At 34.9% G+C, this 21,043-nt stretch overlaps 1 protein-coding gene across 1 annotated transcript in view; it reads left to right on the plus strand.

Moving 5' to 3' along the window:
- FAM227B (family with sequence similarity 227 member B) overlaps positions 1 to 21,043 on the plus strand; it is a 182,630-nt gene that overhangs the window by 136,218 nt on the left and 25,369 nt on the right. The window contains exon 12 of the mRNA XM_041743193.1: positions 15,806 to 15,903. Coding sequence (XP_041599127.1) covers positions 15,806 to 15,903 — 98 coding nt within the window. The remainder of the gene's footprint in view (positions 1 to 15,805; positions 15,904 to 21,043) is intronic.

A 21,043-nucleotide genomic window follows, 5' to 3' on the forward strand; every position in this document is an offset into this window, starting at 1 on the left:
TGGAAACATAGCTCTTCAAATGAGAAATCTTGGAAACTAAACATAGAAAACTATTCACTCTTCTCATTAGCAATTCATTTCTGAGAGTCCATAGCTAAATGACACGTACAAAGCATCATGGGAATGAGGAGATAGCAGAGCCTTTGTACCAGTTATCAGGATTACACCCCATGTTCTCTGCTCTCCTGGCCTGTGCTCCTAAGTTCAGTGCTTGCCTAGCACTTCACAATTTCACTTACCCCTCCAGCGACCCTAAGACATTGGTGTTGGTTGTCCATTTTACAGCTGAGGACACAGGTTCAAAGTCACATTGTTAGAAAGGAATCATTGCAGGTCTGTGTTATTTATCCCCTTGTCACTCAAAAGGCAGGTCCACAGACTAGTAGCATCACTAATACCTGTTACGTTGGTTAGGCCTCAAGCCCAATAAGGTAAAAAACTGCATTTTAGAAAGATTCTTTTATGCCCTTTGATGTTTGAGGAGCATTGCTGTATTTACCATTCTGTTCTTTCCCATGCACTTTCCACTGTAATATAGTGGTACCAATTATTTTAGAAGTAAAATTGGTTCTTAGATCACACTGTAGCAGCACTCAATCTTTCTCCCTGAGGAAGTGTCATTAAAAAGGACAGATTTTACCAAGGTACTAACTAATTTAGACCGACCATAAATTCTATTAGTGTCCTGTGGTCCTGCACATGAAACCTTTGGTGGTGTTCCTTTTCTTAGTATGACTGATTTGATTAAATTTGGATTCAGTTAGTCCCAGCAGTCAGGGTAGGAGCTTAGTGGTCGCCAGACCAAAGGATTTGGCATTACGAGCCTTCTAAGAGACAATTCTTATTCTAATCATTCATTTTAGCTATTAATTTCTCACTCACTTAGAAAGAGTTTGTTTTAATTAAAAACAGAACCAAATTTTGCAAATTTGATCTTGGAATATGGACTTATTTTAAGGCATATTATTAGTGGTGAATATTGAGAACTCACCCATTGAAGAGGTTTGAGAGCCTATAATTTATTTTTTAAAATAATGGAATAAAATGCTAGTTTCTTTGTTCAGTACAGAAGTCTAACTTATAGTAAATGTTATGATGGAAAGATTTTGGAGAAAGGGTGGGGAACTGACACTGCGTCACTAAGACTTCTACTAGCATTTTTCCCATTAGAGCACAATGGCTCCAAACAAAGAGGAAATGATATGGGTGAACCACAGCAGCCTCCATTTAGCATTTGCACTAAGAGGAAACAGAATGAGCCCTTGGAAAAGTTTTCTCCCCCCTACACTTGATTCCTCCACCTACATTTTGTAAAACCATGTGTATCTCGTATAAATTGTACATAACCCTGACCTTGCCAGAATGAATTCTTTACCACTTTGAGTTCATTATTTCAAGCTTTTGAATTTTTTCATTAACAATACTCCCCCTTATTCCTCTATGGTAACAGGTAACTATGCATTCCTTGGCTCCTCTTTTCCCCATTTTTCACAGCAGTATGGTTGGTTTATTATTTTTTCTATTACAAAGGCCTATACTCAGCTAACAAAAACTTTGAAGCCATTGGCAACATTTTAAAATTATTTGATGACAATAAATAAAAGAGACATAATTGCTTTCATCGTTGATAGGCTATCATGTTACCTTTCTCTTTTACCAACAATCCACAGGGAAATGAAATTTATGATAATTTGAAATAATTGGGCTCATTAGCAACTTTATGACTTAAAGGGTAAAACCACATCAGTCATATTGTTTGTTAAGCAACTATAGTATTTAAATGAACTCATAATTACCCACCAATTATTTCAATCATCCTCAAAGATTTGAGTTCAATGCATTATTTCCTGACAGACACTTAGTAAAAAATCTGTTTACACTAGGATAACCATTCCATCTTAATCTCCTTTGCTCTTTTTCTTTTCCTTATCCTCAGGACACTCCCCAAGGTAACCCCTTGCAGCGAGGGTGGTTTTCTCAAGGTCCTGCCTAAATGCCTTGTTACCCAACCTCACCCCTGTGTACACTCCACTGGCCTGCGTTCTTTGTCCAAGCTGTGTAAATCCAATCAGTTTTAAAGAGAGCCTTCTCTGCCATCTTCACCCCACAAACAGCTTCTGTCTCATCCTTAAAAGTTTTATTTTTGATACAACCTCTTTGCCTCTTTATCTCATATTAACTTTGTAATAGTTGAATTTTTCACAAATATTACCTACATATGTTTTATCAGCCTATTTGATTGTAATTGACTACTGCAGCCAGGAATTGTATCCTTTACTTCTCTATAACCTTGCAGTATCTTTCACATAGACTACAAGAAATATTTCTTGAAGGAATGCATGAATAAATGGAAAATAGCAAATTTAGTGTCAGGAAATCACATTTGTGGGTTTTTCCCACTTAGTAGAGGTAGATTAATCTATCCCCTCATGCCTTTATTCATATAATTTAAAGAACATAATTTGAACATAAATTTAAAATCTTTTTTTAAAGCCGTCACTTTTACAAATGAGGAAGTAGAGACTCTAGTGAAAAGTGAGTTGCTGGGGATCCCTGGGTGGCGCAGCGGTTTGGCGCCTGCCTTTGGCTCAGGGCGCGATCCTGGAGACCCGGGATCGAATCCCCCGTCGGGCTCCCGGTGCATGGAGCCTGCTTCTCCCTCTGCCTGTGTCTCTGCCTCTCTCTCTCTCTCTGTGACTATCGTAAAAAAAAAAACAAAAAAAAAAACGAAAAGTGAGTTGCTGAAGATTACATATGTAGTTAGTTTGTGGCAAAATAAGACTAGAATTTAGATTCCTAAATCCTAATCCTATGTTCTTCTGAAGGACAACCAATGTGCCCCAGTAGATACGAGAATAACCATGCTGTCTGAGCCATTAGGCCATTTCAAGAAAAGCATGAATGAAAGATAAGGTGAAGCACACAGGTAGGTTCATCTTGCATATCATATGTTTCAATCCTTTTTTCTAAAACAATAGGCAATACACATATGTATATATTTAATTATATATATGCCCATCTTTTTCCTGTAAGGATTTAGGTAGCTTTACATAAGTGTGTTCAATATAACAGCATAAAATAGCATGCTAAATAAGCTGATAAGAAAAAGAAGGTTCAAGAAAAATGAGATAGAACAAGAAAGTTTGAGACAAGATTAGAATGCAAAATTCTACTGAGAGATCTTTTACTTCTGCTAGACTTGGCTCACAAATAAGGTTGGCTGTAAGCTTTCTATCTGCCAAGGAAAGGAAATGACAATGTTGCTTACATACTTGGGAAGTATCCATAAAATAAAAACAAACATTTATGTACACGAAGTAAATCTATTCCTTATACGAAAACTAAATAGTACTATTTTCCTGTGAATCTCTATATCAACCGGACAGGCTATATTATAATGTAGTAACTGTGTCAGCAAAATCTTAGTGGCTTATGCTGACAAAGATTTATTTTTCACTCATATTGTGTATCCATTGCATATAGGCTAGAGTCCCTATTAGTGTAGTAACTCAGACATCCAAGCCAAAGAAGAATTTATCTCCATTCACCATAATCGCTGAAGCAGGGAGAAGAGAACTCAATGAACTGTGCATTGGCTTTTAAATCTTTCTCCCAAACACACACACACACACGCACACACACACACACACACACACATCATTTTGACTCAGATTCCATTACTTCATGGCTGAGAACAAGCTGCATGTCCATGCTTATTACTCGAAAGAGGGAAGAGGTTACTATATGCCTTGGAAGGATAAAAAGGTGAATATTTATTCTGGACAGCCCAATTGATTACCACACTCTCTCTAGACAAGCTCTGTGTATAATGTAATGAACTAAGTCAATGTAGTGAATACAGCCAGAGTTGAGTCTATAACATTCTAATGTGTTGACCAAGAACACAAAGACAATGCATAATCTGGTAAAAATGGATCTATAGATGGCCAAGAAAATTCAGTTCTTATATATAGTTCTTTGCAGTCTACCTTAATTGGAGAACGTCTCCATTCTCCAATGTAGAAATAAACAAAACTCAATCACATCTCAATATTTTCAATATTTTCTCTCAACAAAGCTTTTGTAAGTATGACGTAAAAGTGAGTATGAATTTATACTCCTTAAGAAATAAAATTTCTTCTGAGGCCATAAAAACTGATGACATCAATAGATACATCCTAAAGACCTCCTTGCAGGACGTTATCCTATCTCTAGCCTATAAAAGATGATGAGGAAGGAACGTTGAAGAATCCAAGAATTCCTTAAGAGGAAAGTATTGAAGTATTCCCCCGCCCCCCCAGCCCAGTGAGAAAGAGCTTGGGAAGTTAAAGAGACCAAGAAACAGAAATTGCTGCCTAGTTCATTCAAACCCAAGTGTCTTCTATACTTGGGGGAGTATGAGAACTGATAGCAAAGACTGTGGCTGGTCATTAGCACCTGAGATTACATGTGAGTCCAATAACATTTCAATTATCATTCTTTTCTTTTCTTTCAATTAAAAAAAGGTGTATCGGTGGTGTTTGAATTACTTTGATTACTGATACAGTTGAACCTTTTTTCAAGATTACCTGACAGACTTTTTTCACATAGCATTATACCCTCTAGATCCATCCATGCTGTTGCAAGTGGTAAGATTTCGTTCTTTTTCATTGCTGAGTAATATTCCATTGTGTATATTTACTACATCTTCTTTATCCATTCATCCAGCAATGGACCCTTGGATTGCTTCTATTTCTTGGCTCTAATAAATAATGCTGCAATAAACATATGGTGTCTATATCTTATTGAATTAGCATTGTTGTTTTCTTTGGGTAAATAGCCAGTAATTCCATTACTGGGTTATATGGTAATTCTATTTTGTTTTGTTTTGTTGTTCTGCAAACAGTTTTTATTTTATTTTATTTTTTAAGTTTTTATTTAAATTCTAGTTAGTTAACATATGGGGTAATATTGGTTTCAGGAGTAGAATTTGGTGATTCATCACTTACATATAACATCCAGTGCTCATTACAAGTGCCTTCCTTAATACTATTTTTAATTTTTTGAAGAGTCTCCATAGTGTTTTCCATAACCTATACCAGGTTACATTCTTACCAACAGTGCATGAGGGTTTCCTTTTCTCTATATATTCTCACCAACACTTGTTATTTCCTCCATTTTTTATTTTAACCATTCTGACGGATGTGAAGTGATATCACATTATGGTTTTGATTTGCATTTCCCTGCTGATCAGTGATGTTGAGCATTTTTTCATGTAACTGTTGGCCATTTGTATGTTTTCTTTGGAAAAATATCTTGCAAATATTTTCTGCCAGTCCATAGGTTGCCTTTTAATTCTATTGATTGCTTCCTTTGCTGTGCAGATACAGTGTTTGATGTAGTTCCACTTATTTATTTTTGCTTTTGTTGCTGAGTATTAATTGTCATATCCAAAAAAGTACTTGCAAAGGCCAATGTCAGGAAGCATTTTCCCTATGTTTTTCTCTAGGAATATTTTAGTTTCAGGTCTTATGTTTAAGTCTTTACTTCATTTTCAGCTGACTTTTGTGAGTGGTATAAGATGCGGTCTAACTGCTTTCATTTGCATGTGGATATCCAGTTTTTCTAACACCATTCATTGAGGAAAATATCTCTTCCCTACTGTATATTTTTGGCATGCTTGTCAAAAATTAGTTGATTATATATGTATGTACAATACATGATTGGTTTCATTTCTGGGCTCTCTATTCTATTAGTCCGTGTGTCTGTTTTTATGCTGGCACCATATTGTTTTGATTATCATAGCTTTGTAATCAGGAGGTGTGTACCTCCAACTTTGTTCATTTTTATTGAGATTGCTTTGACTATTAGGGACCTTTTGTGGCTCTATACAAATTTTAAGACTTTTTCTATTTCTGTGAAAAATGACACTGTAATTTTGATAGGAATCACAATGACTTTGTATATTGCTTGTTTAGTAGGGACACTTTGACAATATTTCTTTCAGTCCATAAACATGAAAATATCTTTCCATTTATTTGTCTTCCTTAATTAGTTTCATCATCATTTTATAGTTTTCAGTGTACAGATCTTTCACATTCTTGGTTAAATTTATTTCTAAGTATTTTATTCTTTTTGGTGCAATGGTAAGTAGTATTGTTTTCTTTATTTCCTTTTCAAGTAGATTATTGTTGGTGTGGAAAATGTAGCTGATTGTTTATGTTTATTCTGTCATCCACATCTTTACTGAATTTCTTTATTAGTTCTAACATGTTTTTCTCAATTGCATCTTTAGTTTTCTACATATAAAATCATGTCACTTCATACAAATGGCTAACAGACACATGAAAAAATGCTCAACATAACTCATCATCAGGGAAATACAAATCAAAACCACAACGAGCTATCACCTCACACTGGTCAGAATGGCTAAAATTAACAACTCAGGAAACAACAGATGTTGGCAAGGATGCAGAGAAAAGGGAACCCTCTTACACTATTGGTGTAGCCACATATTAGTACAGCCACTCTAGAAAACAGTATAGTATTGAAAAAAAAAAAAAAAAGAAAACAGTATAGTTGTTCCTCAGAAAGCTAAAACTGGAACTACCTTCTGAACATCAGGAAAAGGAAGTAAAAATAAAGTAAGATGAAAACAAAGAAGGAGGCAAACCATAAGTCTCCTAACTATAGGAAACAAACTGAGGATTGCTAGAGGGGAGGTGGAGGGGATGGGGTAATTGGGTGATGAAGCATTAAGGAGGGCACTTGATAGGATGAGCACTGGGTGTTGTATGCAACTGATGAATCACTAAATCTTACCTCTGAAACTAATAATGTACTATATGTTAAGTAAGTTGAATTTAAATGCAAAAGTAAAATAAAATAAAATTATGTCACTTGCAAACAGAAATAACTTTACTTCTTCCTTTACAATTTTGATGCCTTTATTCCTTTTTCTCATCTGATTACTCTTGCTAACGCTTCTAGTACTATGTTGAATAGAAGTGGCGATGTTAGGCATCCTTGCCTTGTACTGAATATTAGAGAAAAAGTTCTCAGTGTTTCCTCATTGGTTAGGATGTTAGCTATATGGGTTTTTCATAAACAGACTCGATTCTGTTGAAGACATTTTCTTCTATACCTAATTTTATTGAGAATTTTTATCATGAATGAATGTTGAACTTTGTCAAATGTTTTTTCTGCATCTATTGGGATGCTCGTGTGGTTTTCATCTTTCATTCTGCTGAAGTAGTATACCGCATTGATTGATTTGCATATGTTAAGCCAACCTTTTATCCCAGTGATATGTCCTACATAATCTTTTTGTTGTGTTGTTGAATTTGATTTGCTAGAGTTTTATTGAGGAATTTTAATCTAGTTCATCAGAGATATGGACTTACAGTTTTCCTTAGTTTTGGTGTCAGAGTGATATATTTTGGCTTTGGTGTCAGGGTGATACTGACCTCATAAAATAAGTTTGGAAAAAAAAAATAAGTTTGGAAGTATTGACCTCTGCTTCTATTTTTTGGAAGTTTTAAAAGGATTGGTATTAACTCATGATTGAATGTTTGGTAGATTTCACCTTCATGCCATCTGATCCTGTGCTTTCTGCTTTTTTATTGGGAGATTCTTTTATTACCATGCCAGTCTCAATTGGTTGAGATCAATTGGTTATTGATCCATTCAGGCTATCTATTTATTCTTAATTTTGCTAGATTATATGTTTCCAAGAATTTACTCACTTCTTCTAGAGTATTCAATTTATTGTCCTATAATTCTTCGCTATAGTCTCTTATGATCCTTTGTATTTCTGTGGTTTCAGTTGTAATGTTTTTTTTATTTCTGATTCTATTTGAGTCCTTTTTTTTTGATGAGTCTAAAGATTTGTCTATTTTTTTATCTTTTAAAAAAACAGTTCTTAGTTTTATTGATGTTTTCTACTTTCTTATAATCTCTATTCCATTTATTTCTGCTCTGATGTTTATTTATTATTTGCTTCCTTCTAGTAACTTTGGGCTTAGGTTATTTTTCTTTTTCTAGTTCCTTGAGGTGTAAAGTTAGGTTGTTTATTTGAGATCTTTCTTGTTGCTTAATGTAGGCATTTTTCATTATGAACGTCCCTTTTCAACTGCTCTTATTGCAGCCTATACATTTTGGTATGTTGTATTTCCATTTTCTTCATCTCAAGATTTTTTAAATTTCTCTTTTGATTTCTTGTTTGATCCATCAATTATTCAGTAGCATGTTGCTTAATCTCCACATATTTGTGAGATATCTAGTTCTCTTCTTTTAACTGATTTCAGTTTCATACCATTGTGGTCATGTTTCTTGATATGAGTTCAGTCTTCTTAAATTTATTAAGACTTGTTTTCAACCTAACATATGATCTATCCCAGAGACTGGTCCACATGCATCTATGAAGAGTGTGTATTCTGTTGCTTTTGGATGGAATGTTCTGGAGAAGTCTGTTAAGTCTGTCTGGTCTAATGTGTCATTTAAAGCCAATGATTTTTATTGATTTTCTGTCTGAATTGCCTATCCATCAATGAAAGTTGAGTATGAAAATCACCTCTATAATTGTAGCGCTGTCCATTTTTCCCTTTGGATCTATTACTATTTGCTTTATATATTTAGGTGCTCCAATATTGGATGCACAAATATTTATAAATGTCATATCCTCTTGTTGTAATGACCACTTTATCATTACTTAATGACCTTTGTCTCTTTTTCACGGTCTGTGTCTTAAAGTCTATGTTGTCTGATATAAGTATAGCTACCCCAGCTTTATTTTAGTTATTTGCATGGAATATCTTTTTCTATCCCTTAATCTTCTGTCTCTGGGTGTCCTTACATGTGAAGTGAGTCTCTTGTGAGCAACATATAGATGAATCTTATTTGTCTGTTTATCCATTTGCCACTCTGTCTTGTCTTGTGATGAACTCCTTTAGCTTTTGCTTGTCTGGAAAACTATTTATCTCTCCTTCAACTCTAAAGGACAACTTTGCTGGATAGACTGTTCTTGTTTGGCAAGTTTTTTTCTTTTAGCACTCTGAATATATTGTGCCACTCTTTTCTGGCTTTCAAAGTTTCTGCTGAAAAATCTAATAATCTTGAGAGTTCCCTTGTACATAACAAGTTGCTTTTCCATTGCTCTTTATAAGATTCTTTCTTTGTCTTTAATTCTTGAATTATAATGTGTCTTGGTGTTGGTCTCTTTGGGGCTATTTTATTTGGAACTCTCTGGGCTTCCTTGATCTAGATGCCTGTTTCCTTCACAGGTTAGGGAAGTTTTTAGCCATTATTTCTTTAAATAAGTTTTCTGCCCTTTTCTCTCTCTTTTCTCCTTCTGGGACCCTTATAATGCAAATATTATATGATCTACTTGAGGTTGCCTCATAAGTCCTTGAAGCTATCTTTACTTTTTTGCTTCTTCCTCTTTTCTCCTCATCCTCCCCCCACCAACTCCCAGCCTTCCTTCTTATTCTTCTTTCTCTTCTTCTTCTGTGCTGTTCTTATTGGATGAATTTCACTCCCTGGATCCTTTCTTCTACATCATCTAGTCTTCTATTGAGCCCCCTATTGTATTTTTCAGTTCTGTCATTATATTCTGTATGTCTGTGATTTCTGTTTAGTACTTCCTTATATTTTCTATATCTATAAATTGAAATTCTCATTTTGTTCATGCATTGTTCTCCTGACCTCAGTGAGCAATTTATGACTTAATTTTAATTCTTTACCGAGTAAATCACTTACCTCTGTTTTGCTAAAGATTTTTTTCCTTGAGGTTTTAACTTATTCTTTCATTTGGAACATATTCCTCTGTTTCTTCATTTTCCTACATTCTCTGTGTTAGTTTCCATGCATTAGATAAAACAGCCACTTCTCCCAGTCTTTAAGGAGTGGCCTTAAAAAAAAAAAAAGATTTTATTTATTCATTCATGAGAGACACAGAGAGGGGGAGTGCAGAGACACAGGCAGAGGGAGAAGCAGGCACCATGCAGGGAGCCCGACATGGGATTTGATCCCAGGTCTCCAGGATCACGACCTGGGCTGAAGTTGGCACTAAACCGCTGAGCCACCCGGGCTGCCCATGGAGTGGCCTTTTGTAGGAGATGAACCTTATCATTCAATCCTGCCCTACCTCTTGGTTTCTCTCAAACCTTTGTGATTTGTTAAAGCAGCCTACTCTGTTTCTTTTTTTCTTTAAAGATTTTATTTATTTATTCATGACATACAGAGAGACAGAGGCAGAAACATAGGCAAAGAGAAAAGCAGGCTCCTTGCAGGGATCCCCGATGTGAGACTTGAATCCCGACCCCAGGATTATGCCCTGAGCCAAAGGCAGATGCTCAACCAGTAAGCCAAAGTAGTCACAGCCTACTTTGTTCTTAGTGGCTCCCAGTAGTTGAGGGTGTCAAGAACTGTCAGTATCCCAAAGGGAAGGATCTCCGTCAACACTTAGATTCAGGCTGAGTGGAAGCCAAACCCTTAGGCACTGGCTTTGAAAATATGCAAATATATGTCTTTTAGGAAAAGATTAAGAGATGGACATTTTTGTCTGTTCGCTCCACACTGAGCCCTGGGGCAATAGCTAATTAAGAGCTGTTTCTTTGTTTGCAACTGTCCTATAGAACACATGAACACAAAAACCCTACTGGCTACCAGAACCAGGCTATTAAGGGATGAGTCCTTAGTAATGCAAAAGCCTGTGCCCTAGCTTTCTCTTTTGTAGAACATTTTAAGATATGGGATGGTGGGAACATGGTTTTATCATACAACCCATAAATGATAAGTTCATATAATCACTAATCTGAATAATGTAAAGAATTTTTATGACACCAGGCAAGACTATCAAGGCTTAGTTATAAAATAAAGGTAATCTCAATTCCCTTTAATTTTATTATTTTTTTTTTATTAACTTTTATTGGTGTTTAATTTACCAACATACAGAAAAACACCCAGTGCTCATCCCGTCAAGTGTCCACCTCAGTGCCCGTCACCCATTCCCCTCCAACACCCGCCCTCCTCCCCTTCCACCACCCCTAGTTCATCTCACACCAGTGAGAATGGGGAAAATTAACAAGGCAGGAAACAACAAATGTTGGAGAGGATGCGGAGAAAAGGGAACCCTCTTACACTGTTGGTGGGAATGTGAACTGGTGCAGCCACTCTGGAAAACTGTGTGGAGGTTCCTCAAAGAGTTAAAAATAGACCTGCCCTACGACCCAGCAATTGCACTGTTGGGGATTTACCCCAAAGATTCAGATGCAATGAAACGTCGGGACACCTGCACCCCGATGTTTCTATCAGCAATGGCCACAATAGCCAAACTGTGGAAGGAGCCTCGGTGTCCATCGAAAGATGAATGGATAAAGAAGATGTGGTTTATGTATACAATGGAATATTACTCAGCAATTAGAAACGACAAATACCCACCATTTGCTTCAACGTGGATGGAACTGGAGGGTATTATGCTGAGTGAAATAAGTCAATCGGAGAAGGACAAACAGTGTATGTTCTCATTCATTTGGGGAATATGAATAATAGTCAAAGGGAATATAAAGGAAGGGAAAAGAAATGTTGGGAAATATCAGGAAGGGAGACAGAACATAAATTTTATTATTTTCAACAATTATACTTTGTATTACTATGTGCACTGAAATTAGTCTTAATTTTTATCTTTTTAAAAGTTCTTATGTGGATCAATTTACATATGATATGGGAAAAAAAATAATTTCCCAGGTAATATATTCTAATTTTTGCTTCAGAACCCATTTAGTGGTTAGTTTTTTCTTTTAATGTTTTTAAAAATGGGTCCAGTTTCCTTCCACAATACCATTAATCAAATCAAGCTTAAAAGCTATTTTGTTTTACATTTGTAATGCTTGGCTTCACAGAAGCCAATATACTAGTTCCTCATTTCAAATACCTGTCACTTAGTTCTTTATACAAAAACCACAGAAATATTTAAAACCTGATCACTTGTGCTTTGCACCTATAACTTGTCTAAACAATGATTTTGTCCTTAAAGACACAGATATAATTCATAGTAAGCAGTAATAGAGGGGCACCTGGGTGGCTCAGTCAGTGGAGAGTCCCACTCTTGGTGTTGGCTTAGGTTATGATCTCACAGTTGTGGGATTGGGCCCTGCATTGGGCTTTGTACTCAGGGTGGAGCCTGATTCAGATTCTCTCTCTCTCTCCATTCCATTCTCTCTCTTTCTCTCTCTCTCAAATAAATAAATAAAATCTTAAAAAAAAAAAAAGAATAGAAAAAAGTAAACTCCCAAGCCAAAATAAAGTAATAATATTGTATTTTCCTTGGGAAACAAACATAACTGGATCACTATCTTATTACACATAAAATCTTCATGTTCTTGAATGTATTAAATTTAGCTCAAAGTTCATGAAAGTAAAGGATGCTAATGATACCTCACATACATGGCACTTCATAGTTAATGAAGTACATTTGTAGGCACTTAAACTCTCTACACTCTCTGTGAGATTATTCACAATTTTATGTTAACATTACTAGAAGAAGAAATTTAATTGTACTTTAGAGCATTGTGAAGAAAGCCTTAATGCTTTATTTTGCCAGTTTAAAACAAATTTCATATAGAGAGGTGGGAGGATGGTTCTATATACAGCTAGTAGACAGATGTAACCTTTTTGAGGTCTAATATGTAAACAAACCAATGACTGGGTCTGCAGATACTAAGATTGAAGGGACTTGGGAAAGTATGTATATAGAGATCTGAAAAAAATCTGGAAAGCATAAGAAAATATATGCAATAAGACAGTAAGTATTGCAGTAAGACAATAAGAAAACATATGCAATAAGACAGTAAGTATTGCACCCATGGGTATGCAATACTTTCTTTGAAATAATTGTATCATGTTCCTATATTATTGAAACAAAATTGTGGTTGTTTTATTTCTTATTTGCTCAGTTCATATATATTTTGCATAATGACTACTTGTGTTTTCTCTTTCTTTTGTTTCCCCTTATACTTTAGTACTAGATAAAAGTCTCTTTCTAAAAGTAATTCTAATTTAGTTAGATGTATTGAAAATGGATCTCTGAGTAACACTTTTTTTGTTTCTATATTTTATTAAATAACTGTGTTAGTATATATGGCCTATATGAAGTTTAACTTTGCCAAGATATATTAATTATTTGCATCACAGAAAGACTATTACTGAAAACTACAAAAGTGGATAGAGATAACCATACTTACTTACATAAGTGTCTCCCTTTTAAACATCCCTAAAATAGGGACACCTGGGTGGTTCAGTCAGTTAAGTGTCCAACTCTTGGTTCCTGCTCAGGTCATGATTTCATGGTTGTGAGATCAAGGCCTGTATCAAGCTTTGTGCTCAGCAGGGAGTCTGCTTGGAGAGTCTCTCCCCCTGCCCCTCCCCAAACTCATGTGCACTCACTCTCACTGTCCTTCTTTCAAATAAACAAGTAAATCTTTTTTTAAAATCCCTAAAATTAAAAAATAAAATAAATAAAATCCCTAAGATAAATAGGGGATAATTATGGAAATGAATTTTTTCCAATGTAGGCGGAGTTAAGAGTAGAATATTTTGTCATTAGTGAAATTTCTGAAGCCTAATGAGAACAGTTGAGACTTTTTAAGAGAAAGAACGACAGTGGGGGTGGAGGGTGCAGGGGGGGGTAGAGAGAGAATCTTAAGTAGGCTACATACCTAGCATGGAGTCCAACATGGGGCTCAATCTCAGAACCCTGAGATCATGACCCGAGCTGAAATGAAGAGTTAGACACTTAACCAACTGACCACCCAGGTGCCCTGAGACATGTTTTCTTATAGTTTTATCAAATAGAATCATTTGGTTTTTCAGATGATCTTCTCAAGCCTTTAGAGATATGAGAACAGAGAATTTATGAAAACTGTAATCAGGGGAAAGTTAATATTCTCACCTAAAATAAATTATGTATTAGGAGACTATAGGGGAAAAAAAGCTAATAAATATAGTCATTTTAAGATTACTTATTACTTTTATCATATCTGGATGGGGTTTTTCTTTTTTGTAGGATTTTTCTTCAAATTTTTTCTTTGACACTTTTACTCCTAAAATGTCCTCACTTTGTGCTTTTTATATATGTCTTACTTTTTTGCTTTTTGCCATTATTTTCAGCTTGGGATTTTTAACTGATATTAATGTATATGACCTTCTAATTGTCTACTTTTGCAACCAGGGTTAAGTATTCTGAAAAGTAAGGTTTTTATTATAGGTACAATGGACATGACATAGAATCCCTTATATTTATTAATATTATGTCTGTTCACAAAGACCAGAAATTAAGTGATATTGCCTAAATATGTATTTAAGAATGATTCAAAATTGATCTAGTTTTATTTTTTTAAATAGTCCTCCCAGTGAATATTTTTGTTGTTTTTTTATTTATCTTGACAATGTTTCCTTATACAAATGAAGGCAAATTCAATATACTCTTAAACTTAAGGTAGCATGCTGTGTATATTCAATCAAATGATATACACTGTTCTGCACCTTTCTTTCATCACTTAATGATATGACCTGTGCTGTAGATATCTTCAAATCATTATGAGGATCTTCCTCATTTCTTCTTACATTGAATAGTATTCCATCACATGGGGTTGCCTTAGTTTATTTAACTGATACTTGACTACTATTAAATAGAGTTGTTTATAATTTTATAAATTATGCCATGATCAATAAACCTGTATTTGTGTTCTTTCATACTTATATAGGAGATTGTGTAGGATATAGTCTCAGAAGAGGGATTGCTTGGTCAAAGAGAAAATAGGTCTGTATTTTTATAGATATTGCCAGATGCCCCTCCATAAGAGGTTGTTTGCTTTAGAGCACATCTTAAAGGAAATAAATCATATGGTTTATTACCCTTCATGCCCATTCTAACTCCAACTTAATCTAATATTGATTCTACTCAAAATTTTAAAATTTAGGTTCCTTCCTAACCAATTCTTTACTCTATTAGAGATAAATGCCTACTTGCCTCTAGCATTTCAGGCTGGTATCTAATATCTCTTAATGTCCAGAGTCAAAAATGAATCTGAGTGATTTTCCTCGACATTACAACCTGTAGATTGAATTAGTCTACCTGATACCTGATAATAATAATAAGTGCCACAATGTAGTACAAACCTCAGATTACCTGTTTGCTCTGCTCTGTGTTAAGATGTCCTTAATAACTAGCATGTTCTTTTAGGCTGATTGATACTCTGCTTAAGCTGTACAAGTCTCCTTTTGCTTAAGACATGGTTAAGAGTTCCTTGTTACTTTTCTATATATTCATGCTGGTTGCAGGGAAAATTTACGAAGTCTTTCCTTATTTTGGTTTGTTGTCAGAATATGGAAAAGGTGAACCCTAACGTGCAGAGGCCCAAGCTTCCTATTGCATTAAACTAGAGGATCATGAATGGAGCTCTAGCCTCTGAAGCAAAAGACCTAGGCCTGTGTCTTAAATGATAGCTTAGAGTCCTACAATTTCCTGCAGTTAATTATGTCATCTGTAAATTATGGAAAATCTAGCTCACAGAATGGTTTGTGATGATAATATGAGATAATATAAGTAAATGAGTTATATGAATTCTAAAGCCCTCTTAAGTAAAAATGAGATGGTATATTTATTTCCTCTAACAGAAGCAAGCTATCACAGTAACCTAACCGTCTCTCTCTCATCCATTTTTGGTTCTTTACATGTTTAGTATACACTGCTAGAAGAAAAAAGTTATCATGCTTTTTTGTAAAGAAAAAAATAGAATTTAAGAAAATGTTTTATTTTCTCTTTTAGCGATAGACTTCAATATGACAAAAATTTTAAAGAACCCAAGAGCATATGCAATGTCCACATTTAAGGAAGAATCCAGTATATCAAGACTAACAACAAAGGTTTGGAGCATAGTAGTTATTAAAAATATTCTTACTTCTCTAATTTGCTATATAATTAATTGAATAGCTTCATATAGGTAATTTTCATTATTATATAACTGATATATATTTTAGAAAAATTTAACAATCAAAGGTGATTTATTGGAGAGGATAATCTTAATGTTAAAAAGTCTTACTGTTTTTTGAAAATATCCTTTATCTCTAAAGAAAAAAAAATCCTATAGCATTCATCTCTTCTTACACTTCTGGCACTGCTTGTCCTTGGGTTGATATACAAACATGGCTCTGATCTCAATAAGTTCTAGTCAAAGTTGCAGGGAAAATTTCACAAGAGTTTTCACAATGGCTGACCTGTCTCTATCTTAAGCCATGATCCTGGGTTAACTGGCCATATGTAGCTACTATTACTGATAAGTCTGGGTTGCTTAGTTTTTCCATATTTCTGATGGTGCCCACCTAATATAAATCCTTATGGACTTTTCCACCTTATATTGCTTTAGCCAAGATTTGATGAAGATCTTTCAAGATAGGCAATATTTCCTTTTAATCTAGACAATGCTTGGTCTGGTTTTGCATGCAATTTAAAGATTACTCAGCCATCAGAAAGAATGAAATCTTACCATTTGCAACGATGTAGATGGAACTAGAGAGTAATTTGCTAAGTGAAATGTCAGTCAGAGAAAGACAAATACCATATGATTTCACTCATGTGGAATTTAAGAAACAAAACAGATGAACACAGGGGAAGGGAAGGAAAAATAAAATAGGAAAACTGAGAGAGGCAAATCATAAGAGACTCTTAACTATAGGAAACAAACTGAGGTAAGTGGGTGATGAGCATTAAGGAGGGCACTTACTTGAAGTAATGAGCACTGGGTGTTATATGCAACTGAAGAATAACTAAATTCTACCTCTAAAACTAATAATACAGTATATATTAATTAAAGTTTCTTTAAACAGTAAGTATTGCAGTACAATACTTTTTGTTTTTTAAACAAAAATTTTTTTTAAAAAATCAGGCTTTTCATGTGAATTTTCATGGGAGATTCAGATGATTTTCTATGATTTACATCATAGAAAATATATCTGATTTTGACATTGAGTTTTCACCATCAAAGAATTGCTTTTGATTATGATAGTCCCACTGATCAAAATAATTATGGAGCATCTCTGAAGGAAAGCAATGAAAAAGTGACCATAAGCAAAAGAAACACAAGTAAACATTTATGTATCAGTAAAAGCAAATGAGAATAAAATTGTGTTTCCTCACAGGAAGTGGAAATAATAACTCTCTTATCTAGGCATTACGAAAATGGAGGAAAGACTTAATATATGAGTAATTGTTATACTGATCCTGTATCCCACAAGACGTCATTAATAAAATCTCGGAACAATTATGCTTATGATCACTTTCCTTGACAGAGAATTCATGTCAGCACTTTGATTACATTATCCACCTACCTTCTGGCTTTCTTTGTTCTGATAAAAATTCAGCTTTTAATCTTATTGGGGTTCCCTTGTATGTTGTTTTTCTCTTGCTGCTTTTGAGATTTTTCTTTTTATTTTGGTCTATCAGCACTTTGAGTATGACAGATCTAGGTGAGTATTTTTCCTACTTGGAGTTAAGCTTCTGGTATATGTTTTCCACAAAACTTTGGAGGTTTTGGTTATGTTTTTCTTCACATTTTTCCTGTCACTTTTTCTGGAACTATGTTCATTTTATTTCTTTTTTCTTTCTGCTCTTCAGACAGAATAATCTCTATTGACCTATCAAACTGATAAATAAAAAGGCTAGAAGGGTCTTACTGCACAAACGCATAGATTCATACTGTAGTAAATTTCTTTAATTAAGAAGATGCTTGGGGCATCTGAGTGGCCTAGTCAGTTAAGTGTCTAACTCTTGATTCCAGTTCAGCTTGTGATCTCAGGATCCAGAGATGGAGCCCCGCATGGGGCTTCCCACTCAGCAGGGAGCCTGTTGGGATTCTCTCTCCCTTTCTCTCTGCCTCTCCCACTTGTGCGCTCTCTCTCTCTCTCTCTCTCTCTCTCTCTCTCTCTCTCAAATAAATAGCAATGTTTTATTAAAAAGGTATTTTTCAGAGTTTCTTTTTATTCTTTTTAATATACCAGATAGTAACTTTATTTATAGTTACAATTCAGTTATATTTATTTACAGTTCTTTAAAAACTTGTAAAAGTAATAATTGACTTGATTTTTTTATCTTCCCTTTACAGTCCCATTATATTAGCACTGGTCCAGAGTTTAACCGTGTACTCTTCAATTTTGGAGGTCAGAGTCCACTGATTTTATATTATCTTAAGATGCATGAGTTAGCTGGTATTTCCAAAGCCCCTAGACAAACCAAGATTAAACTTACTGAAATATTGCAAGAACCATATCCTTTTTTAAGCTTTGCTTTAATGTGATCTGTTTCTAAAACGTGCAAAACTTTTTACTAAATGTCACAATCAAGAAAAAAGTTTAATGCATTTTTTAACCAATGTTTTTTACTTAGCATTTAATTATATTCAAGACTTTCATAGCATGTTTGGCTAAAGTATTTTCTCTTTTAGGTCTAAGGCTGTGATGCAAGAAAAAATTTTAAAAACATAAAACTCAGAACCTGGTATATGTAGCTCTTTAGTAAAAGACTGTCTTTGCAACTTTACTGTTCAGGGTTCAGTTTTAAGCATTTGTCAGACTGTGTGTCATGGACTCCTAGACTTTTCTAGAGGAATGTTTCAAAAATGTTTTAGAGTGTAATTTTGTTCCAATGAAAATTTGTCAGAAAGGTTAATATGTAAAATATAATATAAATGAACTTGGAGCTCTTTCATTGTAGCAGGGGTGAAGGACCCAGAGTTCTTACACTTATACTCCTCTACCCCCTTGGCATAACCCATGCTTGCCCAAGCCTCACCGGGGACTCAGATGAACCCCAAAGGGATCTAGTAGAGTAGTCTCCAAACTGAAGTGTATACAGCTCTGGGTAGAAAAAAATATATATTATATTTGTATATAGTTATATATATATATATAAATTCTTATTTAATCTTTAAAAATTAAAAAACTTAAGTTTTACTATTATTTAGTAAATTGATACCTTCAGTCAGCTAATATTTCAGTCTACACTCTACTTTTTTAATTTAAATTCAGTTAATTAACATAAAATGTATTATTAGTTTCAGAGGTACAGTTCAGTGATTCATCAGTCTTATAACGCCCAGTGCTCATTACATCACCTGCTCTCCTTAATGCTCATCACCCAGTTACCCCATCCCCCCCACTTCCCCTCCAGTAACCCTCAGTTTGTTTTCTATGATTAAGAGTCTCTTAAGGTATGTCTTCTGAGAACACTTCCTCTCTTATATTACAGTCAAGATAACCTCCAGAGCCTCACTGACCATGTGTACGTGGAATTAACTCAGATAGCTCTGAACAAAAGGAGAAAGGCACTACAGGGCTAAATCAGTCTGTTCAGGGACTTGTCAATTAAGTTATGATCCAAAGATTATCATCAACTTTGGATAAGTCCAAAACAAAATTTTTAAATTTTTAGAAGTGAAATTTGAAAGGTGTATAAAACTGTTCAGAATAAAATGCTTTTATCTTAAGTAATTTTAATTGTAATTATAAAAATGTTAGTCTTTGTATTTACATTTCTGGTAGGCATGGATTTGTCCAATGGCTATGCTATGTAAGGATTTGTACCACTAATTTACTGAGAATGTAGGGAGAGGGTGAGTATGTGTAGGGGTGGGAAGAGAAGGAAATGTATATCTAAAGTGTGAAACTTGTTAGGAGAGCATCTCATTTCATAAAAACGTAAAATAAATGGGGCTTTCCCTTTGGAAAGTAAATGGGGCTTTCTGAGCTTGTAAAATGTAATAACTCCAATAAGAAAAAATATCCTTATACCTAATAATAAGCAAAATGATGATGATGCTTCATATTCATCAGCACGTGGCAATTTTTCAAAGTATTTGTTAAATCCCCCTATGTATTATCACAGAAATGACAGGAGTCCTGCAACAATGGGCATATCATACCTACTTTACATATAATGAAACCAAAGCACAAAGAGAGTAAATGGTTTGCACAGGTGATTCATGCAACAGAGCCAGCACCATAATCTTCTACCATTTCCTGAGTCATGCCTGCTCTCCTGACATGGTGATCTAGGCTAGAATTCTGAGTGATTCTAATGGTTGGTGGCTGAGCCCAGTAATGTTTTCTCCAAAATAATGGTAGCTGCTAATGAAATTTCTATTCAGACTTCCCATAATTATATCTGATGACTATATGATCATTGAATTTATCTCTCACTCAAATTTTATTTTTAAGCTATTCAGAATAGACAACATTTTAAATAATTTTCTCTGTGCTTATTGGAGGCCTGTGGTTTTCCTGAAGTGTTAGAGTGGATAGATCTATGCAGAGTGAGGGAGTAGGAGGAAGTCGAGAAAGCAGAGAAGATAAATATAATTCATTATATTTGAGGTAGGCAGATTCTAAGATGGGCCCCAATGATATCCTCCTTCTGGTTTCATAACTCAATTCCTTTCCATTAAGTGTAGGCTGAACCTATGACTTGCTTCTAACAAATAGAATGTGGCTAACATAATGCTATAATTACTTCTGAGATTCAGTTGCAAAAAGACTGACATCAATCCTGCCTGAAATTTCTTGCTCACTCTCTCAGAGCCCTCAGGGGTGGGGAATCAGCTATCATGTTGTACAGAGAAGCCCACATGGTGGGGAAGTGAGGAAGACCTCCACCCAACAGCCATAAGAAATTGAGTCTAACACTCCATGAGAAAATAAATCTTGGTAATCAATAGCTAACTCAACAACATTTGAGCAAAAATCTGATGTAGATTAATCTCTTCAATAAATGTAAATATTTATCACATTGTAGTGTAAACTTCACTTGTTTTTCTCACCCAGTAGAGAACAAAAGAATCGTTTGCCTCTATATTCCTGACATGGGAAAAATTATCTAGCATATGATACATGTTCAATAAATGTCTGATGGGTGAAATTAGTATGATTTTATATAAAGATAAGGACAGGGATCCCTGGGTGGCGCAGCGGTTTGGCGCCTGCCTTTGGCCCAGGGCACGATCCTGAAGACCCGGGA

The sequence above is a fragment of the Vulpes lagopus genome, chromosome 2 (assembly GCF_018345385.1).
Source record: "Vulpes lagopus strain Blue_001 chromosome 2, ASM1834538v1, whole genome shotgun sequence".
In the NCBI taxonomy this organism is placed as follows: domain Eukaryota; kingdom Metazoa; phylum Chordata; class Mammalia; order Carnivora; family Canidae; genus Vulpes; species Vulpes lagopus.